This window comes from Leptonotus elevatus, chromosome 4 (genome assembly GCF_054856555.1).
Source record: "Leptonotus elevatus isolate MCC_2025b chromosome 4, RoL_Lele_1.0, whole genome shotgun sequence".
NCBI classification, from domain to species: Eukaryota; Metazoa; Chordata; class Actinopteri; order Syngnathiformes; family Syngnathidae; genus Leptonotus; species Leptonotus elevatus.
This window is the reverse complement of record NC_141242.1, coordinates 26,555,176-26,575,701: the sequence shown is the minus strand read 5'-3', so window position 1 is coordinate 26,575,701 and position 20,526 is coordinate 26,555,176. Positions and strand designations below refer to the sequence as shown.

The window sequence follows — 20,526 nt, the reverse complement described above, 5'->3', positions numbered from 1 at the left end:
GGGCGAGAGAGAGATCGTTGCTACTGGAGCTGTTGGCTGGCTAGTCGTGTCCTCCACACGCAGGCAGTTTAAAAAATCTGCACGGACAAGGAGGAGGAAATGGTGACCGGTATTCACTGTTTGGAACTTACTCATCTTGCTGAAGGACCAAAAGTTTGAGTTGAGAGTCCAGCAGCATGCTACACGCTGCAGCTTCTTGCTAGTCCGCTAGCATACAACCAGTTACTTACACCTTCCAAACAAATCTTCCTCCCACCAATTTACTATTTAAACATCATACACAATATATACACGGCTAAACTTGTGACTGGGATAAAAGTTCATTTTGCAGTTGATGTCACGCATCGTCATCCTCATTATTAGTGCGTGCATGTGGGTGAATTGAGATACCATGGGGAATGTTGATGACTATCTGTCCGTCCGTCCTTCTGTCTGTCTAAACTGTGAGGTGTGGTTGCTTTCAGTGAAAGTTCGAAAACAGCATATGGCCTTCAATCAACCCATCTATAGCCTACATGCTGATGCTTTTTAATGGATGTCAATTACACAAGGATTTTTGCTATTTGTAGGTTTCCCGGGTCCTTATCACCCGCAAATAGCAGGGGTACATTGTATAGAATATATATAGTGGTGATATTTATTTTTATTTTGTCTTCATGAGCATACTCTGTATTGGAGTAATGAAGTTACATTACTTTAATATTATGGTACTAGGATAACTTGTTGTAACTGTAACAAAATACACTGTTAAAGTAACCCTCCCAATCCTGTTTATAGCCATAGAACACAATATTCTGGGCCTGGCAAAATCAGTCAAAATCCAGTAAAACAGCAAGGGAGCGAAGGCTTCGGTGAAAATGGCTGAAAGAGTTAATAATGAAGACAATTACTATTATAGCACATTCAACTTTGATTAGATTTTGCAGATTGTACCATCATTCCTGACATGTTTATAAAGGATGGAGCAACTTAAATTGATGGCAATACTGTGGCTTTAGAATTTTTTGCTGTAAATATTTAGTGTGTTTTAAAATTTAACCAAAAGCTATGCAGAGTAGCACTAATACTATGAAACTATTTATATATACAAAAATAAATACTAAACATATTTCAATCTTCTTGGGGACTAAGCTTTCTTTTAATGTAGAAAGTAGTGAAATCAGATGAGTAAAATTAGGAAAATACACTGTGCTGAACACACTTAAAATGAACACTTGTATTGTTTTTTATTTAATTTATCCAAAACCTTTTGTTTTGCATCACTAGTGTGTGTAATTTAAAAGTAATAAATTGATCTACACAAACAAAATGTGGTATGCACCTGAAATAAATCTTTAAAGATTAGGAGGAACTTATCAATTAATACTACATGTAACAAACTATTTTGTGTTTTATTGTTATGTGTTGCCGTTGAGGGCTTGCGGAAAAGCTGTCATGTTCTGTTGAGTCTTGCGATGCCCATGTTCATAAACGCAAACACAGCGTGGTTGCGACTCGAACCCTAACCCCTTTTCAAAAACCTAACCCATAACCCTATATGTTAGCTACACACGCTGCTAATGCTAGCTTCCAGACATGACTATCACTATGCCAGAAATGCTATTAGGAATCAGCCACAACATGCTTCCTTTTTAAATGCTACTTTATAACTGCCGTGGTGCCATGAAAGAGAGGACCGGAGGTTTATCTCAAATTAATTATTTTGGGTGAAATGCACCTGAAGTTTCAGATTATGTTGCCTAACACGGGTTAGCCATGACACTCAATTACCCATAATGCTTTTGTTGACATTGCGGATGACCCGGATGGCCAGTACTGCGCACAGACATGGCATCCAGCCAGCGGGAGAAGTGCGAGACGACGCAGTTTTTGAAAAACAAAGCGCCGAATAAATACATACATAAATAAACGACTTGTCGACTATTAATATTAATTGTCGACGATTTTGATTGTCAATGTTGACGTGACTAGTCGACTAATCTTGGCAGCTTTACTGATTAGACAGCATGATTATTGCACAGGTGTGCCTTAGGCTGGCCACAGTTAAAGGCCACTCTGAAATGTGCACTTTTGCTTTATTGAGGGAGTAAAAAAAAAAAACTGTCATTATCTGGTGTGACCACCAATTGCCTCACACGGTGCAACACATCTCCTTCACATAGTTGATCAGGTTGTTGTCATCCGTGAAGGGAACACCTCTCTAACGGATCAGGCACCATCGGATGTGAGCATTCTCCCACTCAAGTCGGTTACGACTACGAACTGCATTTAGGTCGAGATCCCGATGAGCACGACACGCATGCAGGTGGGCTTCCCTTAGATGGTGTCTGACAGTTTGTGTAGAAATTCTTTGGTTATGCAAAGCGATTGTTGCAGCAGCTGTCCAGACAATCTTGGAGGTAAACATACTGAATGTGGAGGTCCTGGGATGGGGTGGTTACACATAGTTTACATTTGTTAGGCCGGTTGGATGTACAGTACGGCAAAATTGCCTGAAATTGTTTTGGAGAGACGGCTTACGGTTGAGAAATGAACATTAAACTCATGGGCAACAATTCCTTCAGTCAGCCAGTCAACTGCACACTTCCTCAAAACTTGCAACATCTGTTAGGGCTGTGCAATTAATCGAAATTAAATTAGAATTTCAATTATTACACTCCACAATTACAAAATCGGCATAATCGGAAACAAAAATAAAACATTATTAATACTTATTTTGAGTTGTTTAAATGTATATATTTGCACCTTTTTAAATTTAAAATGACTTAATTCATAAATCTTGTTTGGTCCAAAAGGAACTTGCATAATTATAGTGTTTCAAAGAAATGTATTTGTCTTAATATTTTTTTACATGTTTAAACAATTTATTGTATTGTACCAATTTTTTTTTATTCCTAATCCTGATTGCAATTATTACCTAATTAATTGTGATGAATATTTTCTTCATAATCGAGCAGCCCTAACATCTGTGGCATTGTGTTGTGTGATAAAACTGCACATTTCAGAGTGGCCTTTTATTGCGTTTAGCCTAAAGGAGAAATACTCATAACAGAGATTTAGATTGATGAACAATATTGGAAGAACTAAATGGCCTTTTGTGTATGTAAAAAAAAAAGAAAAAAGTTTAAAGTCTTTGAGTCCAGCTCATGAAGAATGGGAGCAAAAACAAAAGTGTTACATTTCTATTTTTGTCCAGCATATAAGACTGAACGATTTATTGTTTTTGGAGCAAAATTGCGATTCCAGATAATACCATCATGTGACTGCCAAAGCTGTGGTTTTTTGCACCGCTCTTCTTAACTGACCCAGAAACTGTTGTGTCAATTATTCGACACATACACGCTGTTTCCTTCATCTCCCGCCAAGATAACCAATCAGAAGCGACATGCTTCTTGTGACATGTCACATAAACCAATCAGCTCAGCGCTGGTTAAAAAAACAAAAAAAACAAAAAGCAACAAAAAAAAAACACGGGATTATTTGTGGAATCTATTTTATGAAGATCAAAAAGTAGACATTTACATGAAAATGCAAAAATTTAAACGCAGGTTGAAGAATAAATTTGATTATGATCTTTTAACAGAAAATATTACCATTTCACAAGTGAATGACTCATTCAGAAATACTTCCATTCACATTCTTGCGTTTTTATACTATTACTGTGAAGCGTGAAGGGATTCATTTTATACCACGAGTTGACTTTTAGGCTATATCGCTCAGCCCTCAAGTTTGAAACAGTTAGTTTATGAAAAACAATTTAAATACACTCTTAGAGTGATTTTAAATTAAATTGCATGTAAGTACAAAGCTACCACTTTTTTGGTTTGAAGATATATTTTTACATAAAGTATTATACCTTCTTTCATCTTTATATATGTGTGACAGCAAGCTTTAGTTCTAACATTATTGAACCAATTTAAAAACCATTAAAAAAAGACTGCCTCCCTCATGCCGCCTTTTTAGTGTCCTTACGTTATTAGAGTAAAAGCTTGTAATGTTTGAATGGCATGATGTAATTTTCTGACATGTTTGTAAATTATACTGTACTTAGTGAATATTGTAGTAAAATGTGATTTGAAGAAAATCGTGAATTGAATTTAAATCACGATATCTGCCAGAAAAAGCGTGACATGTTACTTCTTTACTGGAAAAAAAACAGGCCATTACTATCAAGAGGAGCTCCAGTGCCCAAGGAGGGGCAGGGAACTATGAGGTCATTACCATTTCCGATGACGATGATGCCGGTGTGACAAACAGCAAAACGGCAGATACTCGGGCATCAAGGGTTACAATGGCACATGCCGACACCCAGACCGGATCCAGAACAGACTACTTGGCACGGGGAGGTGGCAACGTTTCACATAGGGATCACCTGTCAAGAGGCGGGACTCGGACTTTAGGTGGTTCAATGAAAGTTGAGAGTGTGACTGCACTGCGCAGCGCCCCCCAGTGGTTGACGGCCAGCACCACCTCTGTGGCTTCCACTGCCAATGTAGGTATTTCAATCATGTTGTTCCTCATTTTGATGGCTTTGCTCTACTTGTTTTACAGTCTGTCATGACACATTTCAAGATGTAGTATACATCAACTTTGTCATTCACAATGTTGTCACTGCCCCAGCCGGCTTCTACCACAAGCCGGCCCTCTGCCTACCAGACCCTCGGCCACATGGGCTTTCACGGCGATGGCGGCGGAGCCAGGAATCCACCCACAAGCAACCCATTGGTGCCCCCTGTGACCGGTTTGGCTCGTTTTCACCAATCACTGAAGACTCCGTATACGCTGAAGCTACCCAACGAGCCGGGACTACCAGAACTGCGCCACATCATCATAGATGGCAGCAATGTAGCTATGGCGTGAGTTAATATGTGAAGAAACTGAATTTTCTCAGTTGATGGCCCTTGCTCCAGTAGGCTCATTATTAGGGGTGCACTGATCACAATTTTTGGGCCGATCACCGATATTCGATCTTTTAAAAATTTGACATGCCGATCATGATTTTTACCAATCATGATTTTTTTTTTCATAACAAAGCATACACCTTCAGAGTCCCGATCTTATTTTATTGGAAAATATTGAACAATATCTGTAAAATAATACAAACGGGTTGCTTTAATTGCACACGACGTAGTTCTCTCAAATAAAAATGAAAATCCTATTAGTCATCTCAACAGAAGAGGACAATGGCTGGCTTCTTCAGACCTCTGAGGAGGGAGATGAGATCAGTGAAAAAGATCAGTTTATTTTTGAGGGATCTGCCGATCACCAACCCCCCAAAATTAAGAAAATCTGAACCGATAAATCGGTGCACTCCTACTCATTATATCAATGAATTGCCAAATTTGCCGGTAATGTTGTCCACTTGAACAACACAACAGTAAAAGCAACAATATGACCATTTTGTCACATTCTTGTTTTTTCCTGAAGTTTGTGCTTTAGTGCACTAAAGTGCGGGAAACTGATTTAAAAAATCTAAATGTCAGCGATCCGACAGGAATTACATATTTTTTTATTAAATTAAGATTAACCAGCTCAGTGGCCTAGTGTTAGAGTGTCCGCCCTGAGACTGGGAGGTTGTGGGTTCAATCCCTGGCCGTGTCATACCAAAGACTATAAAAATGGGACCCATTGCCGCCCTGCTTGACACTCAGCATTAAGGGTTGGAATTGGGGGGTTAGATCACCAAATAATTTCCGAGCGCGGCCCCTGCTGCTATTCACCGCTCCCTCAGGGGATGGGTCAAATGCGGAGAATGAATTTCACCCCACTTAGGTGGGTGTGACAATCAGTGGTACTTTAACTTTTTTTTTTATTCAAGTGAAAAGAACATGAGACAAAATGATTCAATGATTGCTTTGGTAAAAACGCGATGAAACGGCCTAATTTAAAAAATGTGGGAGTGGGGGGTGAATTTCGCAAACCGTCAGCTCAGGGACATGCCCCCCCCCCCCTCTTTATTTTATTTTTTATTTTATTTTTTTATATAAACTCTTTTCATGTGTGTACAACCAATGCCATCTTCTTTGCTCTGAAGCTGGCTATGATGCGCTGTCAGTAAGTTGGTCTCACAGTACACAAAAGCCATGCACATATAGTAGTCTTTATTGCATAAAACTCACAAAACATGCCTGGTAAGTTGATTGATAACGTAAACATTACATAGTCTGATTGTGTTTATATAGTACAGGGTGTCCATAAAGTCTCTTTTCCATTTAAAAAATTTATAAAAAATGCAATTGATTAGATATTTTATTCAGATTTGTTCTATTGTATTCAGCGTTTATTAAAGTTTTTTTTTTTTTATACCTCTTTTAATACACTTCTACATGGGCACCATTAGTTGCACGAAGCACATCAAGACGGTACTCGATTTTTTTGCCATGTTCGCTGTAGCATAGCCTCATCAATTGTGGCAATGGCATCAGTAATCCTTTGCTTAAGGTCAGTAATGTCCCTTATCTTTGTTCGATACACGATATCTTTAACATAGCCCCATAGAAAGAAGTCCAGGGGAGTGATATCTGGTGAACGTGGCGGCCAAGGAATTGGCCCATGCCTTCCAATCCATCGGTCTGGAAATTCAACATCACCTCTTTGACAAACAAGGATCCCTGAAACACACAAATGCAGTGTGATAAAAAACTTTCATAAACACTGGATACAATAGAACAAATCAGAATAAAATATCTAATCAATTGCATTTTTAATAAAAAAAAATTAAATGGTAAAGAGACTTTATGGACACCCTGTATAACACAATAACGCTATAATGGTCGAGTGCCAACCCTGAGCACTGTTATTCATATCAGGCAAATTGTTTTCTGCTGAAATGTGATGGAATAAAGAAAGCCCCTTTTGAATAAACAAATATAACTTCCGTTCATTCGTCTTTCTGTCACTGGCGAGAAGGTGCCGTTCCATGTGTCCTCTTTCATGTAAAAACATCTCTGGGGAACTGTTTGAACAAAAACCGGCAACGCAATGAGACGGCATAATGCAAATTCATTTCAAAATGAGAAGAATCAGTAGGAGAAAAAGCACATGCACGCTACAGCCAGCAGCTAACAACTTGGTTTTAACTACATCATATCCAATTTGACTGCTGTTATCACCCTGCTGGGAAGATTTTTGACACGTCATTCAAAAATCATGAAATACGTAGTTAATATGTATTGATTCAAAGAACCGTTCATTTGGGTGTGTATATTATATTGTTTAATAACAATATATTAAAATGTGTCCCAGAGCATTCCACCCACTTAAATAAGTCCTCTCTGTAGTGAAGTAGTCAACATACAGTATGAGTTATGTGCCTATAAATTTGCATGCCCATATAAAAGAAGACTTCTTTAGATTTGACTTAAAGAAGATATTGTATAAAATACTGTATGTGTGTTGATATTACGCATTGAGCAGCACGGTACCTAAGTGGTTTTTGCGTCTGCCTCTCAGTTCTGAGGTTGAAATCTCATCAAACCTTGCTGTTTGGAGAGTGTGCGTGTTCCACTTGAGGTTGTACTCCGGCTTCCTCCCACATGTTTGCTTTTTTTTCCCCCTAATATTGTCTGGCAATCAAACCATGGTGGATCCCGCCTCTTGCCCAAAAGTCTTGATAAGCTGTCAGGGCGAAGGGGTGCAACAGCCCCGCAAGAACTCTGTGTAGCCCCAGTTGAGCACCTCCAGCATTTTATTTGTGATTCTAAACTATATTGATAAATTATTTTCTCCCCTTCCATGCATAGAAAATGGAAGGATAGCACACAGTTGATCCTTGTGCACGTTTTGTTCCCTGTTGTCATCATCACATATTGTTTCTGTCCCTGTCTCTTTAGCCACGGCCTAAATCGGTTCTTCTCCTGTCGAGGGATAGCACTCGCGGTGGAGACATTTTGGAGGCGGGGCCACAGAGAGATCACTGTATTTGTTCCTCAGTGGCGCCAGAAGAGAGACCCATTCACGACAGGTACTGAAGGAATGTGGAGCAATTAATGAATGAGCAGACAACAACCTGAAACGGACCCCAATGGATGTATTGAGGATTTTTTGGGGGCTTTTAATTTTGATACATTTATGAATTAAAGATGACCTTAAAAAGAAAACAGATTCAGGATCCAGTGGGCTAATTTCTGCCTGTATCATTATCTATTTTTTTCTGATTCCATGTATTGATTTATTTTTGCAGAACAGCATTTTTTAAATCAGCTAGAAGACCTGCGGCTGCTTTCTTTTACCCCCTCCAGAGAGGTCTGTGGCCAAAGGATTTCGTCGCATGATGACAGGTACATACAAACAACACACGTCCAGCGTCATATTTAATATTGAAACTTAACAAAAAAAAAGCAGGAAATACTACTGAGTAGGAATGTAACAATGCATCGAAAATCGATGTAAATTGCTTAAAATATCCAAATAAATCAAAAGCATAAATTCACAACGCAATATTAACTGTTTTGGCTTGAGCAGTTTTTTATTTATTATAGATGGACCCTTTTTGGGGACGGACACGTTTTGCGGATATCCGGTATTGTTTGACGGGTCTTTGTAGATTCCAGTAAAAACTTGCTTAGATATTTGTAAGTAATCAATTTAATGTTTTAAGTTTTGTAAGTGGCTCCTTGTTTACTTAATGAGGCAATGTATCATCCGTGTGTTTATCGCCTGCCCTGTAGCCGTGGTAAAAAAAAGGTATATATATAGGTAAGGTATAAGGTATATATATATGTATAGGTAAAGGTATTCATTTACTACTCATACAACAGTATGAGTAGTAAATGAATAAAATGTATATCGATTATAAAATTGTTTCCAGTGGCAAAGGAAATCTTATGTCGATTACTTGTACTCTCCGTTAGATTCCTGCTCCACTTAGCTGAAAAAACAGACGGCATCATTGTAACCAACGACAACCTGAGAGACTTTGTCAACTCTTCAGACACATGGCGCCGGATCATTCAAGAGAGGTGATTGGTTGCTCACATCTCACATGACTCAAGTGGATGTTTTGTTTGTTTTATTCATTTTTCCTGTCGGACACATTATTACAGGTTACATCGATCACATAATATCATTTGCAACATTGACATCTGAAAGAAGGGCTAACGGGTAGAACCCATGGCTTATTAGTAACCCGACCCCATCGATTCTTACTATATGCATCAGTCATATACATTGATTATGATAGTTATTGATTCATATCGTTATCAATTACAGACTTAAGTCTGCACACTCCTTGCTCAGTTTATCTTGAGTAATGTCTGTGTGTAAGTTGCAGCTAGTACCAATCATTTGGAATTGGTAAATCGGTTCCCGGACACCACCGAACCAGGCAAGCAGCCCAGGCAAGCGCATGCTCGCTCGTTCACCAGTAGCGTCTTCGCTGACCTTGGATCAGCTTTCACACATGTTGTGGCTTCCAGAAGAGTAGATCGGCTTGCATTCTGCCCATTGCGTCCACAGCAATGTGCACTCCATTCTGGTCAGTTCAGCCACCACTGTTGCCAGCATCCGATGATGCTTACATCTTGATACTCCTGAGCGCTCACCAAGGCCAGCCCACCCGGCGGAGTAGCCCCTGCCAGCCGCATCCCGGAACCATGTTCACCAACCCTATTGTAACTATTTACAGCAGATACATTGCAGCGACAATACAACCTTATCACGACAGCCTTGCATGTTACAACAGATGTCCAAACAGAAATAGAGCCAGACAATGTTTACATTCTCACTCTTTTCACGATCCGTATTTTCTTCTGAGAAGATGAATCTTCTATTGTTTGGATGAAGATCCGACAGTCTTTTGTCTGTGTTCTCGATAAATCCATTCTTTCTCATTTGTTGCGCCCGTCTGGCAATGTCAGCATTTTGTTTTGTGAGATTTTCATTGACGTAGACATGTTTACTTTTAAGCTTGTAGCAATCTCTCAAAAGAGCAATCTTTTTCTTCCTGTCAACAAACCTGATCAGAACTGCGGGTGGTCGTGTCCCCCCAGTTGGAAGCGAAAAGCATGTGCCCTGGATCCCCAATTACTCCCAAATCTCTGAGTTGAGTTGATAGTCTCGTTCGCTGAAGCTTGGTCAGAATCAACCGCACTTGTGCTGGCCGCAGCTCTCGCCCGAGGGCCGCGGCGCGGTTTAATCTGGATACCTGTAACTATTAACATCGTTGATTTAACGATTCTGTTCCAAATCATCCACTTTTTGTTCCAAGGTGACAATGCGTCAGTCTTTTTCTTGTGTCTCTGCATCAATCTTTTTCTTGTGTCTCTTTCTTCAATTGCTGAATTTCCTGCAGAAGTGGCTCGATGCCCTTTTTCATTTCAAGTATTTCGGTGACCATTTCTTTGAGTTTTGCAAGAGAAAATTGTATCTCCTCCTTTTCGTCAGCTCTTTTTTCGGCAGGCATATTGCAACAATGTAGTTAAAAATCCCAATGTCAACAAAATAGTTGGAAGTCGCGAGTGCAGGAACAAGTACAGATGCGTACTTCCTCGACAGATGCTCCTTGATTCTGATTGTCATCAGACTGCTGAATGCAGTCTAACATGCAATTTGTTTATTTATTTTTTATTTCACACAGGTTACTGCAGTTTACTTTTGTGGAGGACCACTTCATGATCCCCGATGACCCTTTGGGTAAAAACGGACCTCATCTGGACATTTTCCTTCGTAAAATAAACAGGTTTGTGCTTCCTTAATCGGAACGTCTGAGCCCCTTTTTCAATGTGATAGATCATAGGTCTCAAACTCAAGTCCTCGAGGGCCGTAGTCCTGCAGGTTTTGGATATTTCCCTTCTCCAACACAGCTGATATATGATCAGCTCATCAGCAAGCTCTGCATAAGCCTGATAACGATCCTGCTGATTGGAATCCGCTTGTGTTGGAAGAGGGAAACCTCCAAAACCTGGAGGACTGCGGCCCTCGATGACCGGAGTTTGACACCTATGTGATAGATGAAAAGATTATGTTTGGTGTACACCAGATGACCACCACAGCACACTACATATATTACCCAAAAAATTGTAACAGCAGATGAAGACTTAGAACTGCTAGCTTATTTTATATATTATGGTGGTGAATGACACATTCTACAAACCCTCAACAATCAGGGAATCTGTGGTTCAGACGATCTGTGTTTGTGGTCCTAGATATGATCTATACACACAAATAGCACGAGACTAATATTGACCGAGCCCTACTGCATACACCACAAGTAATTATTTAATAAATGTTAGAAGATACGACCCTTTTCTTTTTCAAAGGTTTTTTTTCCAGATATCACAGTAATACCATCTTAGCTTTGCACATTTTGACCTAGAGCATATTGAATTTGGTTTTAGTCTGTTCCTTAACTCATTCACTCTGAGCCATTTTCACTGAAGCCACCCCCTTCTCTCCCGGCTGTTTGACTGATTTTGCAAGTCCCACAGAATATTATTTTCTGTTGCTATAAAAACATGGAACCTACCAAAAAGAAAGATTAGAGTCTCTTCTTTCATCAGGAAAAAAAAGTATAGTTTCTGTTTCTGTTTTGCAGCAGTTAGCATTAAAATATAGCTAAGTTTCATCATTATTCACATTCCTGTTGAAAACAGTGGGGGAAAGAGCTTTTTGCAACATGGCCCTGGCTGATCTCATATACTCTACTGCCACCTGATGGCCGTTTTTTTTGTAATAACTACCATTGTTTTAAGCCACGTCTTCATGTCAGAAGTTACGTCAAAGCCCTCTTGCAAAAAAAAAAACCATAAAAAACTTATAAATACGTTGGTTTTTTTAAATGTATAAATTTGTTTTGGGGAGTAAAGGACGAAGTATTAAAAAACATATTAACATGTTTTTGGGTTTGAATTAGTTGAATGCAAGATAGCCCCCCTCTATTTTCCTGTATGTGGCCATTGATGTAAAAATTTTGCACATCATCTTTTCTCCTTCCCTCACCGTGTCTGTCCAGGCATCTTCCGTTTGCACCTCCCCCTCTGAGACCTCCGGATTTGCGTCCATCCACCAACCAGCAGCATCCAGTCTACGTGCAGGCCCTCCACTCGGCTCCGTGGACCCCTGCCGTCGCTCCCCAGCCTCCTCCCTCCCATATCCCCCACCCCAGCGCGCAGTGGCCCCACCCAGGCCGCCGCCGCACCGCTTCTCCCTCGCCGTCACCGTCGCCCCCTCCCCAGCGTTCGCCGGGAGAGACCTCCGAGTTGAAGAGGCAGCTGTGCGCCATTTTCCCGGACCAGAAGCAGCAGATCGACCGCATTCTCAGCGACAACCCGTACATGAGAGACTTGAACGCCTTGTCGGGCCTGCTGCTGGGATGATTCATTGGCCCAACAATCAAACTTCATACAATGCATACAAGGGGACCCCTAACACGGTATAACAACTATTTATTTTATTTTCCACTCTTGCTCAGCTTGGATAGTCTTATTTTGTTTACAGCCAAACAGATGTGGTTGATCTCTGTCTCTCTTTTTTTTTTTTCTTCTTTTTTTTTTTTTAAGTTCTTTCAAGTGTGGGAGCAGCATAGAACAAGATTTGAGGACTGGTCCCAGAACTTGATGAGCTTACCACAAATGTACTACCTAATTACTACAAAAAAAACAGCACAGTGGTGGTTTTATTTGGTGTTTTTTCTGTAAAATTACAATTTACAGAACACCGTATAATTTTAAAGCAGGGCAGGACATTTGTACTTTGTTTTTGTTTTTTGGTGGAATATGTTCCCAGGATCCCTGATTATTTGGAGGTTAAAAGTGTTGGTTGTGTTGGAGCCACTTTACCGCTTTAGTCACTCCATCTTGTTTTAAAACACTACAAGCCTCAGTTCTGCAGTTTGCATTTGTTGGATTGAGTTAAAGTAATGATCACAAATCAGAACTACATATACTTTGTTTTCACTGTACTTCTGTAGCAATGATAGTTGTATATAGTTTCCATAGATTCCCGTTCAAATGTTCAGTTGCAGCACGAGAAGAATCACTCCTTGTGCTCCTTTCACCCTCCAAGAAGAATGTGGACTGGGAGTTTCCCCTGCATGCATGTGTGATGAGCATCACTTGTGAACCCAAGTCTGTATAAAAACATGTTTCTGCACCATGTTGTAAACATTGCTGAAGGGGTTTCTTTTGTATTATATTTTTGTTGTGGACTTCATTTTTTTTTATTTAAATCTGAATATTTTTGGACATGTAGGTTTATGTATGTGAAGAATCCAAATAAATGCCCCAGTCCACAGGAAGTTTTGAAGCTCACCGCCACTTATCCTTCTTTGAAGGGTACATTGATGGACAAAGTGCACAGGTTCAACTTTTTCAGGCGGTTAGGATAAAATGTTTGACCTTTATTGGGTGTACAGAAAGCCAACAGGAGAATGTAAATAATATCCTTGCGGGATCAATAAAAAGAGTATTACCACCATATGTACTGTATGACTTCAGTAAATGTGATGCTCCAGCAAGCTGGTCAGCTTCTGTCTGAATGCACATAACACAAAGTGAAGGGAACACTTAAATTATGAAGAAAATGCAATTTTGAAAAAATTGTTGCAAACAAAATTAGTTTCCTAATTATGGCTTACTAGTAACCTACCTGTATGCAGCACCTAACCAAGTGTTGCAAAAAAATAATAAAATCTTGATTAGTGTAATCCACTGAACAGAAAACAAACTTCCTCATGAATGTTTTCTACGTGCCTGTATGAGCGTCCAGGCATGATTTTGATGAAAGTGGGTGCTAATAATACATAAAATGTGCTATGCATAGGTGCATACATATTACATTCATACTTGGAAAGTAGCGGCAAGTCTCTCTTGGTTCCACTAGAGGTCAGTAGAGCTGTATAATAGCTTCGCAAAATGTGGCGTTTTATGCTTACCACCTTACTTCATTCCTACTAACGGGGTCAGACAATCCACGTCCAGAAAGTAAAAACCCTGAAACAGTTTGGCTTTAGCTACAGGTGCTTTGATTCAATAAGCTGATACGAGCTAATTTACCTGCGAGTTGAGTAGAAGCACCTGTGGCTGTAACACCAATCGGTGCTAGTTTTTTAAATTATTATTACTATTATTTCTGGACCTGGTCTTGCCAATCCTGCCTCGTGCTGGCATTAGTCTTTTTTTTATTATAAAATAATATAAGAATCGTGTTCATAAAAAAACATCTCTAAATTGGCCGGGGGTGGGGGGGATATAATTAAATCAATAGAAAAGTAAAAACAAAACAAAAAACAATTGATCTCATTTTCATTGACATATATATATATGTGTACATATATATATATATATATGTACATATATATATATATATACATATATATGTATATATATATATATATGTGTGTATATATATATATATATATATATATGTATATATATATATATATATATATATATGTATATATATATATATATGTGTGTATATATATATATATATGTGTGTATATATATATATGTGTGTATATGTATATATATGTATATGTATATGTGTATATATATATATATATATGTATATATATGTATACGTATATATGTATGTATGTATATGTATGTATGTATATATAATTAATCAATAGAAAAGTAAAAACAAAACAAAAAACAATTGATCTCATTTTCATTGACATATATATATATATGTGTACATATATATATATATGTATATATGTATATGTATGTACATATATATATATGTGTATGTATGTACATATATATATATATATATGTACATATATATATATATGTACATATATGTATATGTATATGTATATATGTATATGTATGTACATATATATATATGTATATGTATGTACATATATATATATATATATGTACATATATATATATGTATATGTATATATGTATATATATATATATATATATGTATATATATGTATACGTATATATGTATGTATATATGTATATATGTATATGTATATATATATGTATATATGTATATGTAGATATATATATGTGTGTGTGTGTGTGTGTGTGTGTGTGTGTGTGTGTGTGTGTGTGTGTGTGTGTGTGTGTGTGTGTGTGTGTGTGTGTGTGTGTGTGTGTGTCTGTAAACCAGGGAAAATGACATGACAGGACTTCAATTCATTTTATCGAGGGAAACAACGTGCTTTGCGTCCAGTGGCATCAGGTTCACCTCAAATCTGACATAATCATTCACAAGTATGCTGAAATGCTACAGATCAAGATCACATGACTTTAAAAACAAAAAATACACAAAAACAAGCCACAATAACAGTTATCCATTCACCATTGAAGGCATTAGCAATATTATAGGAAACAGAAGCTGTTAAATCAGTAGTGGGCAAACTCGGTCCTCGAGGGCGTCCTGCAGGTTTTGGATGTTTCCCTGCTCCAACGCAGCTGATATATGATCAGCTCATCAGCAAGCTCTGCATAAGCCTGATAACATATCAGCTGTGTTGGAGAGGGGAAAAGATCCAAAACCTGCAGGACTCCGGCCCTTGAGGACCAAGTGTGCCCAACGCTGTGTTAGATGATGTCGCCAGCTCTCAAATTAAACACTACTCTTTCAATACCAATAAAGCTAAGGGAAGCTGCAGAACGATTTTTATCTTGATAATGTCTGGCAATAGCATAATCAAAATTATTTCTAATGGCTGCTTTATGCTCTGCAATCCGCAATTTTACATTACGCTTTGTTTGACCAACATACATCATGGCACGCCCACATGGGCAAATAAGTACATAAATAACATGTGTAAAAAGACAATTAATACATTATTTTGTATTTCTTAACCGAATGGGGATGATTAAAATACTTTGTATCAATTGTGTTGGCACAATATGCACATTTTCCACATCTGTAGTTCTCATAACCTTGCTGAGCAAGCCAATTAGTTGGTGAAGGTTCAATGATGACAACAGTATGTGTCTCTCACATTTCTACCTCCTAAAACAAAATCGGGGTCAAATGGAAGTAAGTGCAGCATGATGAAAAGCCACCTCTTTTTAATTTAGACTTCCACCACACTCCAGCGTAAACTAATCATTGGCTTTGATTGCGGTAATCAATTGTGTGTTGTAGATGTTAAACCCTGTTGCGTGTGGTTAGCCTTGATATGCTCGCTGAAGTCATAATGCTTCATGACAAGTTTGTCAAACAAAGCACGTGTCAATCGATCCCTATACTGACATGCAACTATTGCTGTGATTTATTTTGTACTTCTCAGCAAGTTCCAATGCTAATAAAATAAAGTTGTACTGTATCGTCTGGAATGAAGTGTTTGCGCTCCAGAATATGAATATCTAGGTATAACATCTACCTGCCGGTATTATATGTCTTCAACTGTTGTTGGTGAGCAGAAGTTGGAGTCTTGGACCGCTAAAAAGGAACAGAAAACACAGCACATGGAAACTTTCGGCATGTACATTTTGTTAGAATTTGTGTCAAACTGGCAACTTGATATCAGTGGAACCTTTGAACACATTCCTTTCCATTGTTTAGGATTTGAATTCAACTTTGCCAATGGCAAATGATGGCATTTCAAAAATATACTGCAACATATTATGGAAAAGTGACTTTTTAATAGCTTGTATAAAAATACTTGGTGTCTCCGAAGAGTGCCTTCCACCCATCAAGTGTGAAATGAAGCAACCATGTAAATATTTAGTTTTCTGCCCATTATCCACTTTATTCCAACACCCCATGAGCCTTTGCGTGAATTATGCAGCCTTATTTTACTGAGCAACCAAGACAGCATTGTGTGTCCTACTTTCGGTTGTAATAAATTAAATAGTATGATCAACACCTCATTTTTCTCATTTGCCATCACGGAATAATTTGTTGTGGTGGCATCAGGGGAAAAAAGCAACAACAAACAGAGAAACACACTTGTGGAGTTCACTCACTGATCTGTCGTGCTTGACAACTCAACTTTTACAGCTATTGTTTTGTTTTTGTTTTTCTTCAGAAAATGGCGATCCAATTGGAAACTCTCCCATAGGTGTGAATGTGTGTTATCATCTGTTCATCTAAATATATGCCCTGCAATTAGCCTGAAGCCAGGTCAAGGTGTACCCGTCTCTCAACTGTGATATGCTCCATCCCATCTCACTCTCAAGCCTGACCAGGATCAAATGTTGAGGGACATTCTACTTTGCATTGTGTTTCTCCATTGCAACCCCCCTTCACTTTGGTTCAAGGTCCACAAGTGCAATTTGGACCATGCTCTCCATAAGAAATTCATCAACTCTGCAAGGAGCCAATGAGAGCCAGAGTCCGGAATTTGTATCGCATCTTGGACGAGAGTCTCCTGCCAAGCAGAGTTATGTGTGGAATTTGCTGATGGCAGTGGGAACAGCGGCTGCCTCTCACTCACTTTTCTTGTAACCTCAGCCTCTCCACCCTCCTCTTTTCCTCCGTACACGCATCCTGTTCAAAACCTCTGTCTGTGGCTTTCCTCCACTCTTTTCTTCCAATTTCGCGGGGATTAGATCCGTTCTACAATACACGTGTTGTTGTGTCCGGGCATGAAGTCAAATTCCAGCATGCCAGAACAGCTTAATACTCACCGGGGTTTGGGTCTCCCCACTTGATTGAGAAATAAACTACCCAAACGTTGTTATGTGTTGCAATTGTTTATCCTTCACGTGTTTTGACCAAAGGGTCTCAGAGATTGTTTATTAATTTAAGACACTTGGTTGTATAGCTCCATGGAGGGTCAGTGTGGCACATGAAGGTGCTATAGCTCCCACTGGAATACAAATGGAATCAATGTAGCACCCTTAAATAATGGTGTTTTCAGAAATTGTGATGATGTGGGCCCAAGGGCCATGAAGCAAGGTCAGGATTCAAAAACAGTTTATTATCAAAATAGCAAAAAGGTACTAAGAAGAATTTAAAAAAAATGCTAATTAACAAAAGTCCAAAATAACAAGGAGGATGTAACAAACCCAAAAGAGTCATTCTCTGAGACGATTGCCATTTCCACCTTGCAATTTGTAAAGTTTTCATGCTGAGCAAACTCAAAACATGAAATTATTCCTCCCAAAAACCACATATTTCCCCACCTCAGGCATAAAATCTTTATTAAAAATATATATATTTTTAAATTTAGACCTTGTAGCTATTTTGTACCACAACGTCACAGACAATATAGCTACACTATTTATGTAAAATAGTAATCATATTTGTTTTTTTCCTAATGTTTTGCTACTAGTAAAATGTCTTTTTTTAAACCATCAACAGACAGTATGTAATTGAATCCGTTTTTTTTAGGCTCATTAGCCATGAAATATGAATTTCATGTCATTGTTTAGCAAAAAAGAATATGGACTTCAAAAGTTGAAATACAAATATTAGTCCTTTAATTAGTCCACAAAACAAGAACATTATTCAGCATTAATTCATGAAACATTTCACTCTGTTTCCCATTTTATTTTATTTATTTATTTATTTATTTTTTACAAGATGACCCTGTGACGGGGGGTGGTTACTGCTGCTGAAAAACTGTCACCTTATGAAGAAGAACCACCCAGTCAAAATAAAATGTGACATGGTGATAAATTTCACCCAAAAATGGCCAATGACATGTGGTCAAGTTCCTGACCTAAGAGAGTATATTTTCAATTAAAAACATAATTTTCATTACATTAAAAGTGTAAAAGTTTTGATTTAAAAAAAAAAGTTTCCCCTATAAATCTTGCATGGCGGGGTGGTTGGGTTGAGCTTGACCGACCTTAGTCTAACATGAACCAACAACAGCAACAACAAAGAATTAAAAAGAATGTCAGAACTTTCTTTCTTTCTTCCTGGCTGCTCCAGAGGTTCAAATGTTGTCACTTTCTCTTTGTAATGTCACTTAAAGCAAAGTCAGTAATTTATAGACAAAACTAAAAAGTGTCACAGTGTGGTAAGATAAACTGAGGGATGCACATAATGATTTATTTTTTTAAACTAAAAATAATGTTTTTATTTTTAATAAATATATTGTATGGAATCAGTGACACACTTATACTTGTGGAAATAATAAAGGTTTGATAAAAATCTTTCATTTATTTGGTGATATTTTAGATGCAAATGTTGGGGGGGGGGGTGAAAATGGCCATGTACTTCATGAAAGTGATTAAAAATAGTATAACAACAATGAAATTAAAACATTTAAGCTTTATAAACACACTTTGGCACATTATTTGTGCCTTGTACACTTTATCAAACGTTGTGACTCAAAAACTTGTATCAACAAAACTTGAGAAGAACTGAAGAAGCAAACAAACATACGTGGACAATGAACCGACAAGGACTGCAAGTAGGGAACTAAACGAGAGACACCTGGACAAGACACACGTGACTGAGGGAGCCGATTGGATGTCACAAGGAACCAAGATGGCAAGTGGACATGATAAAACTTGATGAGACTGACAATGACAACAGGGACGAAAAGGACACAGCAACTAAAATCTAAGACAAACCCAAAGCAATAACACAGATGACAGGTTTGATTAATTTGTGTTTTGTTTTAGGTAATAAAGAATAACGCTTAAAACAGATTAAGAAGAAGTTTGAGTTCTTTAAATGCATCAACTGTCACACAGTGTGGCGTCTCCACTCAAGCAATCACTGATAAGTTAATTCAATCAAATTACATGATAGGGTGCATACAAACTTTGACACCAGCTACCTCAACTATCTCAAATATTTGCTTTGTGATGATTTGTGATCGCTGTTATAGGATATCAGAAAAAAACATGTCTGATAACTTTTGCCCCCTTTTCTACCACTTGTTACCAACTCGTCTCAACACAACTGTACTTGCTGGTCACACTTTTCCCACTGGCAAATCCTGGTACGAGTCAGAGGTTTCAAATGAGGCCCAATTGTTAGTATGTGTGTAACAAGCTTAGCAAAATGGCTGAATTGCAAGAAAATCTGCTCTTACAATTAGCACAAAAATACAGTATAGCCTGATTAAAAGCTGATGAAGCTGAAGATAACATTAGTTGTTTTTTTAAGGGCAAAATACATTTAAGATGAACTCTTTTACTGCCAAACATTAGCCAAAAAACAACCCCTACAGTGCCAGCCGATTTTTTTATCGAACTTTTATTGTCAAAACTGACAACAACGTCATAACAATAATTGCCCTGCGATAGGAGTGCCAGCCGATTTTGAGCATTTTCACTCTCACATCTGTCAAGGCAAACAGAATACTGTGTGCTATGACTACATAAACATGGTGGATAAGACACCATATGAAAGATTGGATTCCATTATTCCATTAGAAAAATTAATTCTACCGTATTCCGTTTTTTAGTAATCACCATTTGTAAATAGGTAATTTAATTGACATCAAAGAAAAATGGGAACAAAAACAAGGAGAAAACAAGCTTTTTTGTGAAAACATACTTTTTCTGCACAACAGTGACTTTGACACTAACATTTTTTGTTTAGTGACGCTCTGTGAATTTGATTGAATGTGACAAATGCTTTGATCATTCACGTGATCGTTGACAATTTTCTATTTCCTAAGCTCTGCCATGTTTTCATGTAATTTGA

General features: G+C 38.1%; 1 protein-coding gene across 1 annotated transcript in view; it reads left to right on the top strand.

Moving 5' to 3' along the window:
- n4bp1 (nedd4 binding protein 1) overlaps positions 1–13,410 on the top strand; it is a 30,070-nt gene extending 16,660 nt beyond the window's left edge. The window contains exons 6-12 of the mRNA XM_086072963.1: positions 4,160–4,492; positions 4,621–4,856; positions 7,833–7,963; positions 8,183–8,279; positions 8,853–8,960; positions 10,577–10,678; positions 11,951–13,410. Of these exons, the coding sequence (XP_085929089.1) occupies positions 4,160–4,492; positions 4,621–4,856; positions 7,833–7,963; positions 8,183–8,279; positions 8,853–8,960; positions 10,577–10,678; positions 11,951–12,314 (1,371 nt within the window). The 3' untranslated portion in view covers positions 12,315–13,410. The remainder of the gene's footprint in view (positions 1–4,159; positions 4,493–4,620; positions 4,857–7,832; positions 7,964–8,182; positions 8,280–8,852; positions 8,961–10,576; positions 10,679–11,950) is intronic.
- Positions 13,411–20,526: the final 7,116 nt, after the last annotated feature.